The sequence below is a fragment of the Lemur catta genome, chromosome 17, assembly GCF_020740605.2.
Source record: "Lemur catta isolate mLemCat1 chromosome 17, mLemCat1.pri, whole genome shotgun sequence".
Taxonomy (NCBI): domain Eukaryota; kingdom Metazoa; phylum Chordata; class Mammalia; order Primates; family Lemuridae; genus Lemur; species Lemur catta.
The window spans coordinates 22,262,513-22,280,736 of NC_059144.1; the positions used below are offsets into that span (position 1 = coordinate 22,262,513).

The 18,224-nt window shown below is 40.7% G+C and overlaps 1 protein-coding gene across 5 annotated transcripts in view; it reads right to left on the reverse strand.

Moving 5' to 3' along the window:
• PHF20 (PHD finger protein 20) overlaps nt 1-18,224 on the reverse strand; it is a 108,498-nt gene that overhangs the window by 58,145 nt on the left and 32,129 nt on the right. For 4 of the 5 annotated variants that reach the window (XR_006729488.1, XM_045528673.1, XM_045528674.1 and 1 more), the window contains 2 exons: nt 4,821-4,992; nt 2,937-3,021 (listed from right to left, as the gene is read on the reverse strand). Coding sequence is in view for 2 of the 5 variants with exons in the window: in XM_045528673.1 (XP_045384629.1) it covers nt 2,937-3,021; nt 4,821-4,992 (257 nt within the window). In the remaining 3 variants the exon portion in view is untranslated. Of the gene's footprint in view, nt 1-2,936; nt 3,022-4,820; nt 4,993-7,535; nt 7,617-18,224 lie in introns of those variants that run through there. The other variant, XM_045528676.1, reaches the window with a different exon arrangement.

Sequence of the window (18,224 nt, forward strand, 5' to 3'; positions counted from 1 at the left end):
ACACAAATACAGACTGAGGGGCTAACAAGGCTATCAACTGTGGCTGCCTTCACACTAAATGATGCCTAATTTCCACTGCCAAAGAACCTCCAAGTGGAAAGGGATAAATAATATGGCACAGCCCTTCCTAGTTTCCAAGTGCTAACTCATTCCCTTAAGAAATTCTAAAGTTGTTATTTAGTTCTGATTCAATCATGCCAGACTTCCCAGTGCCAGCAGCCACTGCTCCCCTACTCTGACTAGAGTCCCCACTCCCCACCCAGCCTGCTAAGTCAATGCTCAGCCTCAGCAAAACCACCATGGAGGTTACTGATGGCAAGAAAATCAGACCAAGCCTTCTAAAGATGAATCTGCAATACCTGCCTTCATTATGTGCCCAGCCTCCTCCTGTAGTTGGTGCAAAGCAGAAGTGACATTTACAGGAACTACAGGGGGCACCTTGCCAGCAGAGATCCTCTTCAGTGCCATCAAGCCATGGTGGCCCCTGCTACCGATGAACCCGACACAGAGCAGAAAATGCCAGGGAAAAAGTGGAAAGAGTCCAGCATTGTATCTCCCAATCCCACAAGTACTAGAATGAATGATGAAGTAGAAACTGCCTGCCAACTCTAACACAAAGACAGCACCTAAGAGTCATTATCTTCATCTCCAAATCAGGCACAAATCTGAGCTCCCACAAAGGCTAGCTTTCCCTCACAATCAATCGATAATATGGCAAAAATACCATCCAGCCTATCCCACCAACTTTCCTTTTCAGGATTTCCCCTCCCCGTATCCTCTCCTCCCCCTTCCAACTAGTCTCAAGAACCAGTCAGCAAGGCAGCACAATACAGGACTTCAGACCCAAGAACTTCAAGAAAACAGGTTTTGGCAGAAATCTCCATTCATATTCATGTCCTTCAGTTAACTAAAAGTCACTGGACAGAATTCAGAGCTTACAGAACCAATATGTTAGGGCAGCAAGTGACCATTTTAGGAACAACCATGACCTCAAAACTCTGCCCCCTATAATTTTAGCTCATGGAGGAAACACAACTAAAAAGATTTTTTTTTAATTCCCCCCAGCTTAAAAGACATTTAAAAACCCCAATTAACTATAACTAATAATGTGGTCAACGACTTTTAGTCCTTAAATGACTATTTCAAAAAGTTTCAGACCTATCCCACACACAAACCCCCATAGACAGATTCCCCCCACCGACCCCCACCCCGGCCTTATGAATTATCTGCACCATCCTGTGCCTGCTCTGCCTCCCCCTGGTAGCTCTATTTCAGCATCTACTTCGTTCTGCCTTGAACTAGGTCTTCGTTTTTTTTTCCAATCCTTGATGCCAAGCTCTGGCTCTGCAGATATTAGATCTAAACAGTACGTTCCTAGGCCTTCATTGCCTCCACCAAGACATCCTCCACCTCTCTAAGGGGGAACTCCTAAGGCTCCTAAAACCCCTCTTCCTCAATCTGCCCTTCCTTTGCCATTCTTCATCCAGTCCCCTCTGCCCCACTTCTGTCCCCCATGGGACTCTAGGACATCACTGAAACAAAAGAAAGGTTGCCTCCTTTATGCTACCTCCTTCATCTAAGAAGTTACCCATGTTATTATCCAGAGCTTTCATCTGATCTAAAGGATATAGCCTTTTCCCCAAAAGAGCACACCAATGGATATTATCCAGAGGAAAATCATGACTTGATCAGCATCAATCAACCTACTGACTTTACAGGAACATGTTTATGTACATGAAGAACACCTGTATGTCATATCACATGATTTCAAAAGCCAATATTAGAAGACAGATGATTAATCTTGAAAACAAGAATCTGAAATGGTAAAGTTTGTCTTTTACTAAAAGGATATGAAGCAGTTTAATAATATGTAAGCTTTCCTTTAAAATAAGTTTTTTAGGTTAATGTGATATATATGAAAATCAGTAACATGGGATTTTATTTTGAACACAAGCTTATAAAACTAATTTAGGGAAACAAGGGGCTATCCAAAAAGACTTAATCAGTCATGAACTGGAGGACCAGTAACTGCTTAGACAACTTAGAAAATACAACCTTATCTCTCAGTTCTGGAAGCCTAGAGGCTTAAAAAAATAAATAAACAAGACCTTGTTTTTGAGGTTTATTTTGGAACATTTCAACCATTCTCAGAAAAACTTGAGTCAGCCCAAGGCCAGCAGTTAGCAGAGTACTGAATAAATACTTGAGTAACTTCATTGAATGAAAAGTCAATCTGGCTTTATAATCACCCCTAAGAGTAGCATCAAGAGGCCTGACTGCCCTAAACATTCACTTGAGAGATCATGGACATACCGTGAACATCCTAGTAGAATATGCTTAAAAATGTATCACTGGAAGCCAGAGTCTGTCCTCTGAGTGCCAGGATTCTGGTCACAGATATTATCCTCATAACCCTTCTCCTGACATTGTACTAGCAAACTGAGCCTCTCTGGGTCAAGTTCCCTCTCCTATCTTGTCACATGTTCTCAACTCTGGCAAAGGCAACCCAACTCAGTGCTCTAAGTCCCAGCATCCCAGTTTCCCCATTAGCAACTCCAATGTTACAAACCACCTTCAATCACCTTGCAACCACAAAGCATATTTTTAAATGTTTGTTGGTGTTCATTTAATTTCTAGGCTATGCACGAATAAGTAAAAGGAATATTAGAGGCTCCTAGACAGCAAGAACCAGTCATAGATGAACTATGACTGTTTTAGAAAATAGTAACTAAAATTCAGGGGGCAAAAAGTCAAACCATTCTCTTTATCCAGTTTTCTTCACATTTATAATCTCTTCCTAACTTGACACAGTGATTAAAGTGAAAAAAGATTATTCGTAGGCAATGAATAAATACTGAAAATATACTATGAAACGCTAATATTACAAACTCCCCATTGAGCAATGACTAAAAACAACTACAACTCAAATGCCTTACCGTCCTTGTTAACAGCAGTGACTTTGGCTGGGTAAAAACGACAATCAGACCAGCAAGCAAGGACCTGCTCATTTATTTGAAATTCCTAAAAAACATTAAAAAGAAAAGATCCTGTTACCAACCTAATTTCATAGGACACATACAATACCAGAATTCATAAAAGAGGCTGGGATCAATAAGAGAGTGGGAAGGGGAAGAGGCTACTGGGAAGAAGGAAGATGTTTCTGCTGTTCAGCACTGGGAGTTACGTTTGGATGTAGTTTATCTCTGCCAAAACTTAAGCTGGTGTCACTGTCACTGCAGCAGTGTTAGAGATGGGCCCCAGTGGGAGATGTTTGGGTCATGGGGGCAATCCCTCATGAAGAGATTAATGCTATCTCATGAGAGTGAGTTCTTGCCCTCTCAGGAATGGATTAGTTCCCAAGAGAACAGGTAGTTATAGAGGTTCCTACTATTTGGCCTCACTCCCCCTTTGAATTTCCACCATGTACCAAGGCAGTGCGAAAGCCCTTGCCAGAAGCCAACACCATGCCTTGAACTTCCCAGCCTACAGAAGCTAAATAAACCTCCAAAAGCTAAATAAACCTCTTTTCTTTATAAATTAACCAGTTTCAAGTATTACATCATAGTATTATAAAACAGACAAAAACAGGAGTCCAAACAAGAGGACTGGGACACAAGACCTCAACAAGGAAGGTCTGGGCAAGCATAACACAGCAATGATGATAATCCTACATTATCCAAGATACACACTAAAAATGAGTCTAGGAGTCCAGGACTACCAGGAAACACACCCAGCATAGGAGCTGGAAGGAATGAGGCTATTTCATCTTCAGGAAAGCAGCATTTAATGCTATTTAATGCCATCCACATTTCTAAAGGGTCTTTTGCTAAGGGAAGCACCATTCACCTTTAATATATTTTTTTAAAATTTTTTATAGAGATGGGGTCTCACTATGTTACCCAAGCTGGTCTCGAACTCCTGGCCTCAAGCAATCCTCCCTCCTCAGCCTCCCAAAGTACTAGGATTACAGGCATGAGCCACTGCACCAAGCTACTCACCTTTAATATTTTATATTCTTTTCTAGTATACAGTGTGCATCAATAAATTTTGTGAAATGAATACTGAACAATCAAATGGAAAATATTGAACAATCCTAAATTGGGGGTAAAAAAAAAAAAAAAAAAGGCCAGCAAGAGTTCAAGTTCCTTGGTCAGGGTTAAAATGAAAAACAAAAGCCAGGGCTGAGTTAGATCTAAAAGTAGCAGAACTATTACAGATGTCTCAATGCCTGTTTAAAAAACTTAAAACTCTATACTTCATTCAGATGTCAGTAAAAACTCCAGCCATGGTTATGAAATTTAGAAAACAGGAAAACAGTCTAATCAATTTCAAGTTCTTCAAGGGCTTATAAAAGACCTTGCATATGAGACTAGTACAGTGCTCCACATGGAATGATCACTTAATAAATGATCAGACAGCACATCAGATTAATAAATGATCTAGATGTCTAGAATAGCTAGAATACCATGGTATTTTAGATACAATGGATCTAGAATTCAAGCATTCATTCATTTGTCCAACAAATATTTACTGAAGATCTACTATGTGCCAGGGAGTGCTCTAGAGGCTAGGGATACAGTGGTATAAACCATCAATGCAGCCTCCAAGTTACTTTATGAGCTGTCATGTCAATCACATCATCCAAATAGATGAAAACTGGGATTATTCAAGAGCCCCAGGTACCACAAAGATCTTGAGGTTACAACTATAGGCCTAAATAAGGATTGGTCCCCAGTTGCTACTGAACATCAAAGGCTGGAACACAAACTGCACAATGGCTGGCTCTGCACATTACAGAACTTCCCAGATTTGTTACTCACAGAAGACCCATCCTCTTCATGTAAGCCCTCTTTCCTCAGCTGTATTTTCTCTAAAGGGCGTAAATAAGGACTGTCCCAGCAGAACCACTCATCATAACGATGGTTCCAACGCTTGAAATGGATGAGTACTTTTCCTTCTTCGTAGTCAATATCTTCTATGTGAGCTGGATACCTAAACCAGAAAAAAAAAAAAAATGAAATTCCTTTAATATCCACCCAAAATATCCAAATTGGTACACTTCCAAATCTCTTCCCAAAGGAGTAGGTTACCAAAGTATTAAAGGTCTACCATTTACAGACTCTGCATAACTGGGTCAAATCACAAATTATGGAGGGTAACAGACTTGGAGTCCAAATCTCAACCCAGATATTTCTTAGATAACGAACTATTAAATTAACCTTTCAGAGCCTGAGTTCCCCCATGTAGAGTGGAGGAAGCACACTGGCGTGTAGCGCAGGTTAAACAAGATGACATAGACAAAAGAACTGAGCACATAGGAGGTAGGAAGAAAACATTTAACAACTACATTCTATTTTACATGTGCCAATAAATTAGGATGACCATGCAATCCAGACTGTATCAGACAGTCTCAATTTTGAATATTTTGTAATCCATATAATGGAGTACTATGCAGTTGTTAAAAAAAATAAAAACAAGATGATTCTACATGCCATGATACGGAAAGCTCTCCAAGATGTATTGTTAAATGATACAGAACGCTGGGTACAGTAAGCTATTATTTATTTTTAAAAGAAGATGAAAAAGCATATATACTCACATAAGCTTATATATGCATAAAATATCTGGAAGGATACACAGAAATGAACAACAATGGCTACTTATGGAAAAGTGTGGTCAGTTCAGTAGATGGGCTCTTTCAACCTCCATTCCACCCTCCTTCCGGACCGAGAGTTGAGAAAACCAACTACATTTCCCTGACTCTCTTACAATTGATAACTAAGGTCATGGAGCCTCAGGGTTAGTGGCTAGACCCAGTACACCAGTGCAGGGCCTCTCAAACTTTCATATACGTATAAATCATCAGGGGATCTTGTTAAAATGAAGATTCCAATTCTGCAAGCTGAGCTAGGGCCTAAGAGCTCTAACAAGTTCCCAGGTGATGCTGATGCTACTGGTCTGCAGTAGCAAGGGTCTAACGTCTTGTCACTAGCTTTGTGAGTGTCAAGCAGCAGCGGTGCAGTTGCAGTGTCAGTAGTGACTTCTTGACCTCCAGATTACAGCTCCAGTCCAGTGGTAGGCCTTTAAAACTGATACTCTAAGGACAGCCTCCTTGAGTCCTGCTCCTCCAACCCTTCCAACAATTTTATAAGTACCCAATTCCCTGCGTTAAATCCTTCTGTGGTTAAAATACTCAGAGTAGTTTCTGTTTCCAGCATTCATAACCAACACAAGAGGGAACTCTGTATAAAGGGGAAGGGGAAGGCAAAAGTAGGAGGGAGACTTTTTGCAGTATACCTTATAATACTTTTTATTTCAACCATATAAATTTATTGCTCATTCCAAAAATAAATGGTTAAAAATAAAAATATTACATGCAGTTGTTCTCCTAAACATACTTGTAATAATCAGATTGCTATTCTAGATTGACAAAATTAAGGTTCTATCTATATTTTCTCCCTGCAACTTGGATTTATACCATTTCTTTTCCTTTTTTGTATCCAGCACCTAGTACAGTGCTGTCCTAATAAACACGTGTTGCCTAAACAAACAAGCCTGGTTTCCTGTGTCTGTATACCGTGTCTTCTTCAACACTATACTAGTATCCTAAGGCAGTTTGCTTGGCACTAACCTGTCACAGTACCTTGCACATACTTGGCACTCAATATATGAATTCTGCTCTCCTTATTCTTCCCAAAGATAGCATGTCCTGTCAATTTTTTTAATTCCAAAGTTCTCAGACTCCAGCTACCTATTCCAATTTTATTCCCCACGTTCAGGACCCCATCTCTTCATCTGGGTATTCTTCACAGAGGACTGACAGGGTATGCTTTTCAAAATTCCTAATGGTACTCTGCCTTCATTAATTGCTCAAAAACATTAACAGAAGGAATACACAGCCCTGAAACTAGTCTCCCTACTCCAATCCAACTGACAGCTGCTACAAATACAATATGTCTTGACAGCAAACTGGCTAAGTGTGTGATCTAATGAGTAGAACAGAACCATCGTAGGAGATAAGAAAGGATGTCCTAAATCTACTTCTCTCTGTAAAGTGGGGAGAAGGACATCGATATCTCAATTATGGATCTCTTGCCCTTTCATTCATTCAGCCCACCAGAGGCTAATTAACTTCTCTAAAAGTGTGCTATTGTGACAGATGTTAGCACAATCTGTCCTAACATATGAACTCCTTTCTTTAATGGTTTACTATCACTAGAAACAGTTTTCAAACACAGGGTCTTTGGACAAATGCAGGAAATTAATTTTTCACAGAACTAAATTTATTTAATTTATAGAACTGTTCTTTATACTGAAATCACATTCTTTCTCATTTTTGGTATTTAAATTACCTTTTAAATTAAAATGGTAACTATTTTTAATACCCTTCCTAATATTACGTAGCCACCGAGGCAGCTCTATGTATTGATTTTAAAAGATCTCTAAGAAAAGCAGGGGAGAAAACTCAACATGTGAAATAGTATTTGAATGCACTACCATTTATTTGAGGGAAGGGAGAGCCAATACATTCATACCTGTTTTTAAATGTGTGGGCTATCTCTGGAAGGATGATCAAGCAACCCGGTTTGCCTCTTGGGAAGGGAACTGGATAGTTAAGGAACTGGAGAGGAAGTATGAGACTTATTTTATTCAATGTATATCCTTTTTTATGTTTTGAATGCTGTACCATAATCATGTATTAACTATACAAAATATATAATTACTTATTTTAAACATCCTTATCTGGCAAAATTAAAAGTTGGCAACCTCAGGACAAAACCCAAATTCTTCTGAATTTGCACTGGTCAGTGCATCTTCTAAAAGTCTGGGAAGTCAGGATTCACAGAATCAAGGTGAACTCTTAGGCCAGCAATTCCACTGCACACACTAGATCTGAGGAGTCTCCGTACCGTCAGCTAGCCTGAAGCTTTTCCCTTACTGGGCACCCATAACCCACTGCCTGCAGACCTAAACTAGCTGCTACAAGAGACTCAACAGTAACCAAGGGGTAAAGTTTTGTAAAGAGGAAGTGGTCCTCCCTACTTCCCTAAAGTGTGACAAGGATGCAAGTCATTCATGGGGGGTGGGTGACCCAACTGCATTTCAGAGAAGGCAGCTGCAAAGACCATCTTAGAGACCAACCCAGTAAGACTCAGTGGATCACAACTGCTATCTGTCCTGAGGACAGCTCAGCTTCATCAGTCAACAGGACTTATATTAAGTGCCTTTGATCTGGCCAGTCATTCTAGGTCTTAGAGGGGATTATACTAACGGGTGTGCTCTGGCTCCTGCCCTTGAGAAGAACTAGACACATAAACCGATTAAACTTTAAAACTATTAGGTTGAACCATATGAAACTGTTGATAACCAGCTGTTTTTTAGCTACCAAAATAGTAACTTTATCTGGTTCAACCTAAATATTAATATTTGAAGAACCATAAGGCAGGCAGGAAAAAATGAGGCAAGGTTAACAAAAGAGGAGACATGAATAGAATTTGTACAGGCAGAAAAGGGAAGAAAGAATTTCTAGCTTCAACATGTAACAGCCATAGTGATGAGACTTTAGTTTCCAAGCTAACACTGCAGCTGGGAATCACATTTCTAACCAATGGGAATATCAGCCAGAAAGGAGCAGATATTAACACCAAACTAAATAACAAAAGTTAGTTCTGGGGAGGGGAGAGGATTAGGAATGGCCAAGGGACTTTGCTTATAATTTGAATTGTCACAAGGATTTAGTCACACATTACCTGTACAAGTAAATAATAAATATTTTTAAATTAAAAGTTTTAAAAAGTATTTAACGGGCAGGTATCAACCAATAGCTTCATGAATATTATGTTTATAGGCTGCTATGGCATACCCACAAAATGGTACATTTGTAGCCTTAAAAAAGTATGAAGACACTCTGTGAATAGATATGGAAAGACTTCTAAGCCATATTATCTTTTAAAAAAGCAAGCTACAGAATAGTGCATATTTTATGATACCTTTTGTGTTACAAAAGAGGAAAATAAGAGTGTATACTTGTTTCTGCTTATATTTAAATAAACACTGGTTAGATAGAAATTAACAAAACTGATTACATATAGGGAGTAAATTAGGAACAGGATAAAGGAGTGGAAGCAATCATTTTCATTGTACATTCTGTTACACTGTTTTGATTTTTCTTGAACTTATTCAAACTCTATTCAATGGTTTATTAATTAATTCCCTTGCATTTCCCAGGTAAGCTATGACATTCACATTATGACTATTTTGTCTCACTGTCAGTACTCATACCTGCTGCCATTTATTTTACTTATGTTATCACATTGATTAGTGCTTCTAAGATGATGTTGAAAATTAGCAGAGATAGTCAGCATTCTTGTGTTTAATGAAAATGTCTCCAGTATTTCATTGTCAAGTATGGGGCTTGGTAAAGGTTTCCAATTAATTACTCTAATCAAGTTCATGAAGTTTCCCTCTGTACCTAACTTACCGAGGGTTCATGAAGAACAAATTTTGAGAATTTTCAGCTTTTGTCAACATGATTATAAAACTTTTCTCTTTTACTTTATAAATATAATGAAATAACAGATTTCCTAAGTTTAAGTTATCATTACCCTGCAAGAATAAGTCATATTTGGTTGTGTGTGCCATTTATTTAGTAAGTGTTTATTTGGTATTCCAGTATTTTAGTGACAAGTTTTGCAACTCTTTTATAAATGAGATTTGTCCAAGTTTCCTTGTATTATGCCCTTCCTGACCAGTTTCAGTATTAGGCTACATCAATCTCATGGAACAGACTAAAAAGTTTTATTACCTTTTCTATGAAACTGCCTACTCTGGGGCCTTTTCAGAAGGCAGTTCTTCATCTACCTTTTCCATTACTTGAATGGTTACTACTCTGATCAAGTTTTCTGCCTCTCCTAGAGTCAATTTTGCCTAAAGTAATAAGAGTTTGAAATGGTAATCAGATATAATTTAAGTGTTCAAAAATCAATAGTTTGCCTATAAAGAAAAGAGTTCAAGATTCAACAACAACGTTTCAACCTCAAGTCACAAAACAGGATTTTTAAAGGGGTAATAAAAACACAACACTACTAAGCATTTTCTAGAGCAGGAACTAAGCCCAATTGATTCCATTCAATAAACATTCCTGGATTTGTATTATGAGGCAAACAAACTACTAGATCCCAGAGACACAAAATAGATGATCAATCATCAGGGCCCCTAGAGCGGCAAGAGCCCAAAGAGAAGTTTGGTAGGCTCCTTGGCATTCCCCACTTCTCTCCACAAGCAAAGAAATCAAGAACACTCTGGATCTCTGGAGGAAAAATAAAAGAGGAGTTTAGGCCGGGCATGGTGGCTCACACCTGTGATCTCAGCACTTTGGGAGGCCAAGGCAGGAGGATCACTTGAGGCCAGGAGTTTGAGACCAGCCTGAGCAAGACTGAGATCCCATCTCTACTAAAAACAGAAAAAACGAGCCATGTGTGGTGGTGTGTGCCTGTGGTTCCAGCTACTCTGGAGGCTAAGGCAGGAGGATTGCTTGAGCCCAGACATTTGAGGCCGCTGTGAGCTAGGCTGATGCCACGGCACTCTAGTCTGGCAACAGAGTGAAACGCTGTCTCAAAAAAAAAGGAGCATGGGTCTAGAATTACCTAGCCTGCCTGTATCCCATAACCAGGACCAGATGGAAGAGAGGCAGTGTCTCTCCATGGCCAGCCTGGGCTGGAGAGTCTGGGTTTCTGCTGCTCTCCCTTACCCGCTTCTAAAGCACCTGAATAACCCCTTCTCTTTTAAAGTACATTTTCTACCACTCACATCTCAATCCCTTTCTTAGCCAAACCTACTCCCTCTGCTCACTTTCCACAGAGGCAGCAACTGAGTGGGAGCCCACTTCAAACTTTTTCATCAGAGTCCCATTTTTACTAACTAGATATCTGAATGGTTGGGAAAGTGGCTTTAGAGAAGACTCAGCATTTGGATTGAACCTTCAGAGACAAAAAGAAGCGTCTCCCAAATGTCTGAATCTCCCCCACAGTGTCCTGCATATATCAGGCATTCAATAAATGTTCATCAGATGTACTTTTTTAAAAAAAGATTTGATTATAAATATCTGGAAGCACAAACCAGCATTAGGAGTATATATTCTACAAACCAGGAGGAATCATCAAAATAAATCAATGATATCCATGTTGTGGATGTTAAGAAGATAAACAGACCCCTGTTATGAGGACTGTCAATTTGGAGGAGATACATGCACATGGTAGTCACCATGAAAAAATTAAAGTAGTCACAAAACCACTTTCTCCCAGAGGCCAAAAAGAACTCTTATTTATCCAAACTTCAACTTGGAAAGAACAGATAACCAAAACTTCTTAGTACACAAGGTGACTATGATAACCTTATTTTAAGCAAATAGTGTAACTGGCCACTAAGCCAACCAAGAAGTTGCAAAAGACCAGTGTAGCCAATGTCAAAGGTAAAGGGGGCCAGGCGCGGTGGCTCACACCTGTTATCCTAGCACTCTGGGAGGCTGAGGTGGGAGGATCACTCGAAGTCAGGAGTTCGAGACCAGCTTGAGCAAGAAGAGCAAGATCCCATCTCTACTAAAAATAAAAGAGATTAGCCGGACAACTAAAAATCTACATAGAAAAAAATTAGCCAGGCATGGTAGGGCATGCCTGCAGTCCCAGCTACTCAGGAGGTTGAGGCAGAATGATTGCTTAAGCCCAGGAGTTTGAGGTTGCTGTGAGCTTGATGCCACAGCACTCTAGCCCGGGCAACAGAGCAAGACTTTGTCTCAAAAAAAAAAAAAAGAAAGAAAGAAAGAAAGAAAAAGAAACGTGGCCGGGAGTGGTGGCTAACGCCTCTAATCCTAGCACTCTGGGGGGCCGAGGCGGGTGGATCGTTTGAGCTCAGGAGTTCCAGACCAGCCTGAGCAACAGCAAGACCCCGTTTCTACTAAAAATAGAAAGACATTATATGGACAGCTAAAAATATATATATAGGAAAAAAAATTAGCCGGGCATGGTGGCGCATGCCTGTAGTCCCAGCTACCCGGGAGGCTGAGGCAAGAGGATCGCTTGAGCCCAGGAGTTTGAGGTTGCTGTGAGCTAGGCTGACGCCATGGCACTCTGGCCCAGGCAAGAGAGTGAGACTCTGTCTCAAAAAAAAAAAAAAAAAAAGAAACGTACAGGGACAAGAAGAATGGATAGAAATTAGAGGAAGAGAAATTCATTAAACCAAAATTCCACAGACATTTTCTGAGTTTCTTCTCTGGGCAGGAAGTATCCTGGGGTTTGGAAATATAGAACCAAATCTATTAAAATATGTGATCACAGAAGCTGGCAGAAGGAGGCAGACTCTATATTACAAGATATATTGGCCTTTCAATTCTTCAGACATACCACGCGCCTTCCCATTCTCAGTCTGCTACCTTCACCTGAAACATCTGCCCCTGCCTATTCCTCCCAGGCAATATCCTTATCTTCTTGCAGTCTAAGAATCCTTGACTACAAAATCTCAAGTAGCCCCCATCTCCTTCCAGTCTGTGTCTGTTTCCCACTTCCTTCATAGCATGTACCCCAATCTGTAATCATTTCATTGGTTTCTCTGTTTACTTGTTTATGTTTATGGACTGCTTCCCCAGGAGATAATTGCCCCAGATGCATCTGTCTCTTATTCACTATAGTATCTTCAGGAGGAATAAACGTGTCTATAGGGACAAATAATTGTAATAAAGTATACCAGGCGCAACAACAGAAGACTCCTCAAAGTAGAGTAGGGTACAGAGGAGCAAAAGGCAGAGAGGGAGAGGAAGGGGACCAAGGGGGAAGAGGGGCTGAGACAACTCTAGGGAAGAGGAGACACCTGATCTCCATTCTGAAGAGGAGTAGGCATTTCCATGTGATCAAGGAGGCAGTGAGGCTGGGGAGTATTTCTGGGAGAGGATGCAATATGAGTAAATCAGCATAGTGCAGAGGAAGGAAAGCACAAAAGATGAGGAAGTGCAGGAAATTGAAGGTGAAGAAGGAAACAGCAACTGTGCAGAGGGGCTGTGCGAGAACCTTAAGGATGGGCTGCTGGGCCCTAAAAGAACGTTTCCCAAGAGTAATCCATGGACCACTGGGTGTTGGTAAACACAGAGTTGATGGTCCATACGATCTCCATGAGGACTATTTTTTTGTGCCTTTCCATAATCTGGTCCGTCTTTATCAGAGTTTCCCAGCTGAGGTGTCACAAATGGCTTGTAAGCAAGCAATGGAATGAAAAAAGTCAGGATGCAAGATGACCACCATACAATCAAGAACTACTAAAGAATTTTAGAATGTGTATTTGCAATTAACCTAACATTAAATAATCAATCACTCCCTATTCCTGTAATCCCAGCACTTTGGGAGGCTGAGGGGGGAGGATCACTTGAGCCTAGCAGTTCAAGTTTACAGCGAGCTGTGATTACACCACTGCACTCCAGCCTGGGTGACAGAGCAAGACCCTGTCTTAAAAAAAAAAAAAAAATCACTCCCAAACTGTAGTTGTAATGGCTTTAAAATATGTCTGCAAATTTGACACTCATTCCTTCAAAGCATAGAGTACAATTGTCTTCCCCTTGAATGTGACCTCATTTCTAGCAAGCAGAATGTGGCAGTAGTGATCCGTGTGGGACTTCCAAAGCTGGGTCATAAAAAGCACTGCAGCAATTCCACTTCTGGGTATATACCCAAAAGAATTGAAACCAAGGACTCAGATAGTTGCACACCAATGTTCACACATCATTCACAATAGTCACAGGGTAGAAGCAACCCATATCTAACAGATGAATACACAATGTGATACATCCATACAATGTAATATTGAGCCTCAAAAAGGAATGAAATTCTAATACATTTTACAACATGGATGAACCTTGAGGACATTATGCTAAGTGCAATAAGCCAGTCACAAAAGGACAAATATTGTAGGATTCCACTAATATGAGGTCTCTAGAGTACTTAAATTCATAAAAGTAGGACAGATGTTACTGGGGACTGGGGGGAGAAGGGAGAGAGGAGCTGTTGATTAATGGGTATGAAGTTTCAGTTTGGGAAGATGAAGTTTTGGAGAAGCATGGTGGTAATGATTGCAGAACAGTGTGAATGTACTTAATGCCATAGAACTGTATACTTAAAAATAACTAAAATACTAAATTTTATGTTATATATTAATATATTTCAACACACACACAGCACTGCTACTTCTGCCTTGCACTCTCTTGGATTCCCCATTCCAGGGAGAAGTCAGATGCTGTATCGTGAGGACACTCTAGAAGTCTACGGGGAGGTCCACATGGCAAGGAACTTAGGCCTCCTGCCAGAAACCAGCACCAAGGTGCCAGGCCCATGAGTGAGCCACCTTGGACTGCAGCCTCATAAGACCCCGAGCCAGACTCCCCAGTTAGGCTGCTCCTGAATTCCCAGTCTACAGACACTTGGAGGATAATAAATGTTTATTACTGTTTTAGGCCACTAAATTTTGAGAAAATTTGTTACATGGAAATAAGTAACTAACAAAGCAGCACCTTACTAGACTGCCCTGGTGTCCAAAAGTGGAATCTACAGTTTATAAGTTAAAGGTGCCAGTCCTCATGTTTTCAAGTTTGAGAAACACTGCTCTAAGCTACCAGATAAGTCAACATAGCCTAGAGCCCCACCAAGGAAAGGAGAGAACTGTAGGGGAGTAAAGCTCCCACCAAAGAGGGGGAATGACTCCACATGCATGCCCAGAAAGGCAGAGAACAGTCCAGGTCTAATTCAGGGAAACAATGTTGACTTGTCCACACTGTATGACTTCAAGTTCCAGGAAGGCTTGCTGCTCAGAGTCTTGGCTGCTTCTGAGTGAAATTAAGCTGCCTAAGACCACACGCTGTGCACATGCTTAAATTAGAGCAGCCAGACAGTGCTTGGCAGGAATCTGTTTGGTCCCCCCCCCACATACCAGAAAAAATACTAACTAAAGATACATTACATAGGAAAAAAAAAAAAAAGGGATGAGAATTTCCTTCTGAATTCCCACTCCAACTGGTCATCATTCACACACATGGCTAATAATAACTAATGTCTGCAACTTCTTCAAGGGTCTACACACTACCTTTATATAAGTTATTCCATTTGATCTTTACCACCATCCTATGAAGACTTAAGGAGTCACTGTTATCACTGTACTCATTTTACATTTGTGGAAATGGAGGCTTCTGAGAGTGACTAGGAAGAAGCATAACCAAGATCAGCATCTAAATCTTCTAACTCTAAACCCAATGAAGAGCCTTCAGCTCTTCATTTGACTTCACACATAAATATCCTTGTAGTGACCCAAATCCACAGGGATGTCTTTTGTCTTAGCCGCCTAAAAGTCTACTGGCTGGCTAACCCAGATTTTGTCTAATCTTTCCCCAAGGGGTTCTGCATTCAGGCTATTTCCAGATTTTTTTTTTGGAGACAGAGTCTCACTTTGTTTCCCTGGCTAGAGTGCAATTGTGTCATCATAGCTCACCACAACCTCAAACTCGTGGGCTCAAGAGATCCTCCTGCCTCAGCCTCCCAAGTAGCTAGGTCTACAGGTACGTGCCATGACACCCAGCTAATTTTTCTATTTTTAGTAGAGACAGGATCTTGCTCTTGCACAGGCTGGTCTTGAACTCCTGAGCTCAAGCAATCCTCCTGCCTCAGCCTCCCAGAGTGCTAGGATTGCAGGCATGAGGCACTGCGCCTAGCTGCTTCCAGATTCTTCACTATATAAATAGCCTATCTGAAAACATACAGCACTCGTTTTACTTCAAGAATCAGAGCATGCCTCTATTCCCAGCTCAAGGCACACACCAGAAGCAAACAACTTCTATGCATGAAAGTAACATTCTAAGCCATCACCAGACTTTGCTGGAGAGGGGATGGGAATGGAAGATATATTTAGTGAAAAACAAAAGGCTGACTATTAAGCTGCAGAAAAACTGTGCTGTTTTGGGTGCCTTAACTCTTTCCATACTCTTCCATTAATCAACATCTGATACTTCTAACTCGGGAAATGTCTTGAATTCAATCTTTCCTCTCTATCTCAATCATTTCTCACCAGTTACAACTGAATAGTCAGTACGTACATATGACCCCTAAACCTCTCTTATAAGTATCTGGCAGAAAGCCTGATATAGAGCCACTCAGTAATTATTTTGTGACTAAAAAAACAATAACATTTTTCTGTTACTAAGAGGGATATGATCATGTTTCTCTACCATGTTTCTCTGCTGCTTAAAATCTCCCTCTTTATTTATTTATTTTTTTTATTTTTTAATTTTTTTGAGACAGGGTCTCGCTCTACCTAACTGGTTGGAGTGCAGTGGCGTGATTATAGCTCACTAAAGCTTCAAACTCCTGGGCTAAAGTAATCCTCACGCCTCGGCCTCCTGAATAGCTGGGACTATGCCTGGCTAAATTTTCTTATTTTTTTTGTAGAGACAGGGTCTTGCCATGTGCCCAGGCTGGTCTTGAACTCCTGGCCTCAAGTTATCTTTCTGCCTTAGTCTCCCAAAGTGCTGGGATTACAGGCGTGAGCTACCACCACACTCAGCTTTAAAATCTCCCTTGTTAGCTCAATCTCCCATGACTCCTGCTCTGTTCCCTCTCTGGACTCTTAGAATAGATCATGTTCTTTCAAACCCTAGATATTTTTGCTAACACTGTTGCTTCTACCTGCTCCCACCATCACTTTCATCCTGGAAATCTCATTCTTTAATCTCACTTCCTTGCATATACCCTCAATTCCTTGGCCTATCTCTCCCTCTATCACAACTGCCTTCTAAGCCTGGTTATATCAGACTCCACATTCTCCACTCTTGAACCCAGGCTGCTAAATACGGCTGGAGAAAACAAGTAACGCTCTGTGGGTCTCACTTTAGATGCATGCCTGCAAACAGTGATTCCCTTTGTGGGGAGGAGGGGAAGCTTGTATAATTGGATGGGAAGACAAAAGGGATTCTGGGGTGTCCCAAATGGTCTATATCTTGATTTGTGCGGTGGTTACAAAAGTCTATACATGTGTAAAAGTTCATCAAGCTACACATTTGAGATTTATGCACTCTATTGTAAATTAAACCTTAATAAAGAGTGTTTTTAAAATACCCAGCCACGGTGACTCACACCTAATCCCAGCACTTTGGGAGGCTGAGGAGGGAGGATCCTGGAGCCCATGAGTTCAAGGTTACAGTGAGCTATGACTGCACCACTGTACTCCAGCCTGGGCAACAGAGTAAGACTGTCTCTTCAAAAAAACAAACAAACAAGAAAAATCTGAGAAACTGTTATAGCCAAGAGTAGCCTGAGGAGACAGAACCACTAAATGTAATGTTGTCTCCTGGAACAGAAAAAGGGTATTAGGGCCAGGCAGGGTCGCTCATGCCCGTAATCCCAGCAATTTGGGAGGTCAAGGCTGGAGGATTGCTTGAGCCCAGAAATTACAGACCAATTTGGGCAACATGGCAAGACCCCGTAGCTATAAAAAAAAAAAAAAAAAAAAAAACAAATTAGCTGGGCATGGTGCCACTCGCTTGTAGTCCCAGCTACTTGGGAGGCTGAGGCAGGAGGATCACTTGAGCCCAGGAGTTTGAGGTTACAGTGAGCTATGATCAAGCTACTGTACTCCAGCCTGGATGACAGAGCAAGACCCCTGTCTAAGGGAAAAAAGAGAAGGGAAAGGACAAGAAAGGAAGGGAAGGCAGGGAAGAGAAGGGAGGGGAGTGGGTGGGAAGAATGATTTTAGGAAAAAAACTAAAGAAATCTGAATAAAATATGGAGTTTAGTTAATAATATACCAATGTTGGTTCATTAGTTGTAACAAATGTACCTTACATTTGTATCTTACTAATGTATGATGTTAACAGTAGAGGAAACCAGGTGTGTCATACACAGAAACTTTCTATATGATCTTCAGAATCTTTCTGTAAATCTAAAACTGTTCTAAAATATAACGCTTATTTCAAAAACTCCACGATCACCATCCTCAAATGGGCCTTCAGTGGCACTTGGTGGCACCAACAAACCTATCACATTTCTCACATCCAATCCCTTTTATACTCTCCTCAGTATTTCATACTTCATCTTCTTTCCTCAAATCCAACTCCTCCTAAGCCTGATCCTCAGTCTCAGCTGAGAATTTTACTACTTATTGAACTTTTAAAAAATAGCTGGGGATTACAGGCATGGGCCACC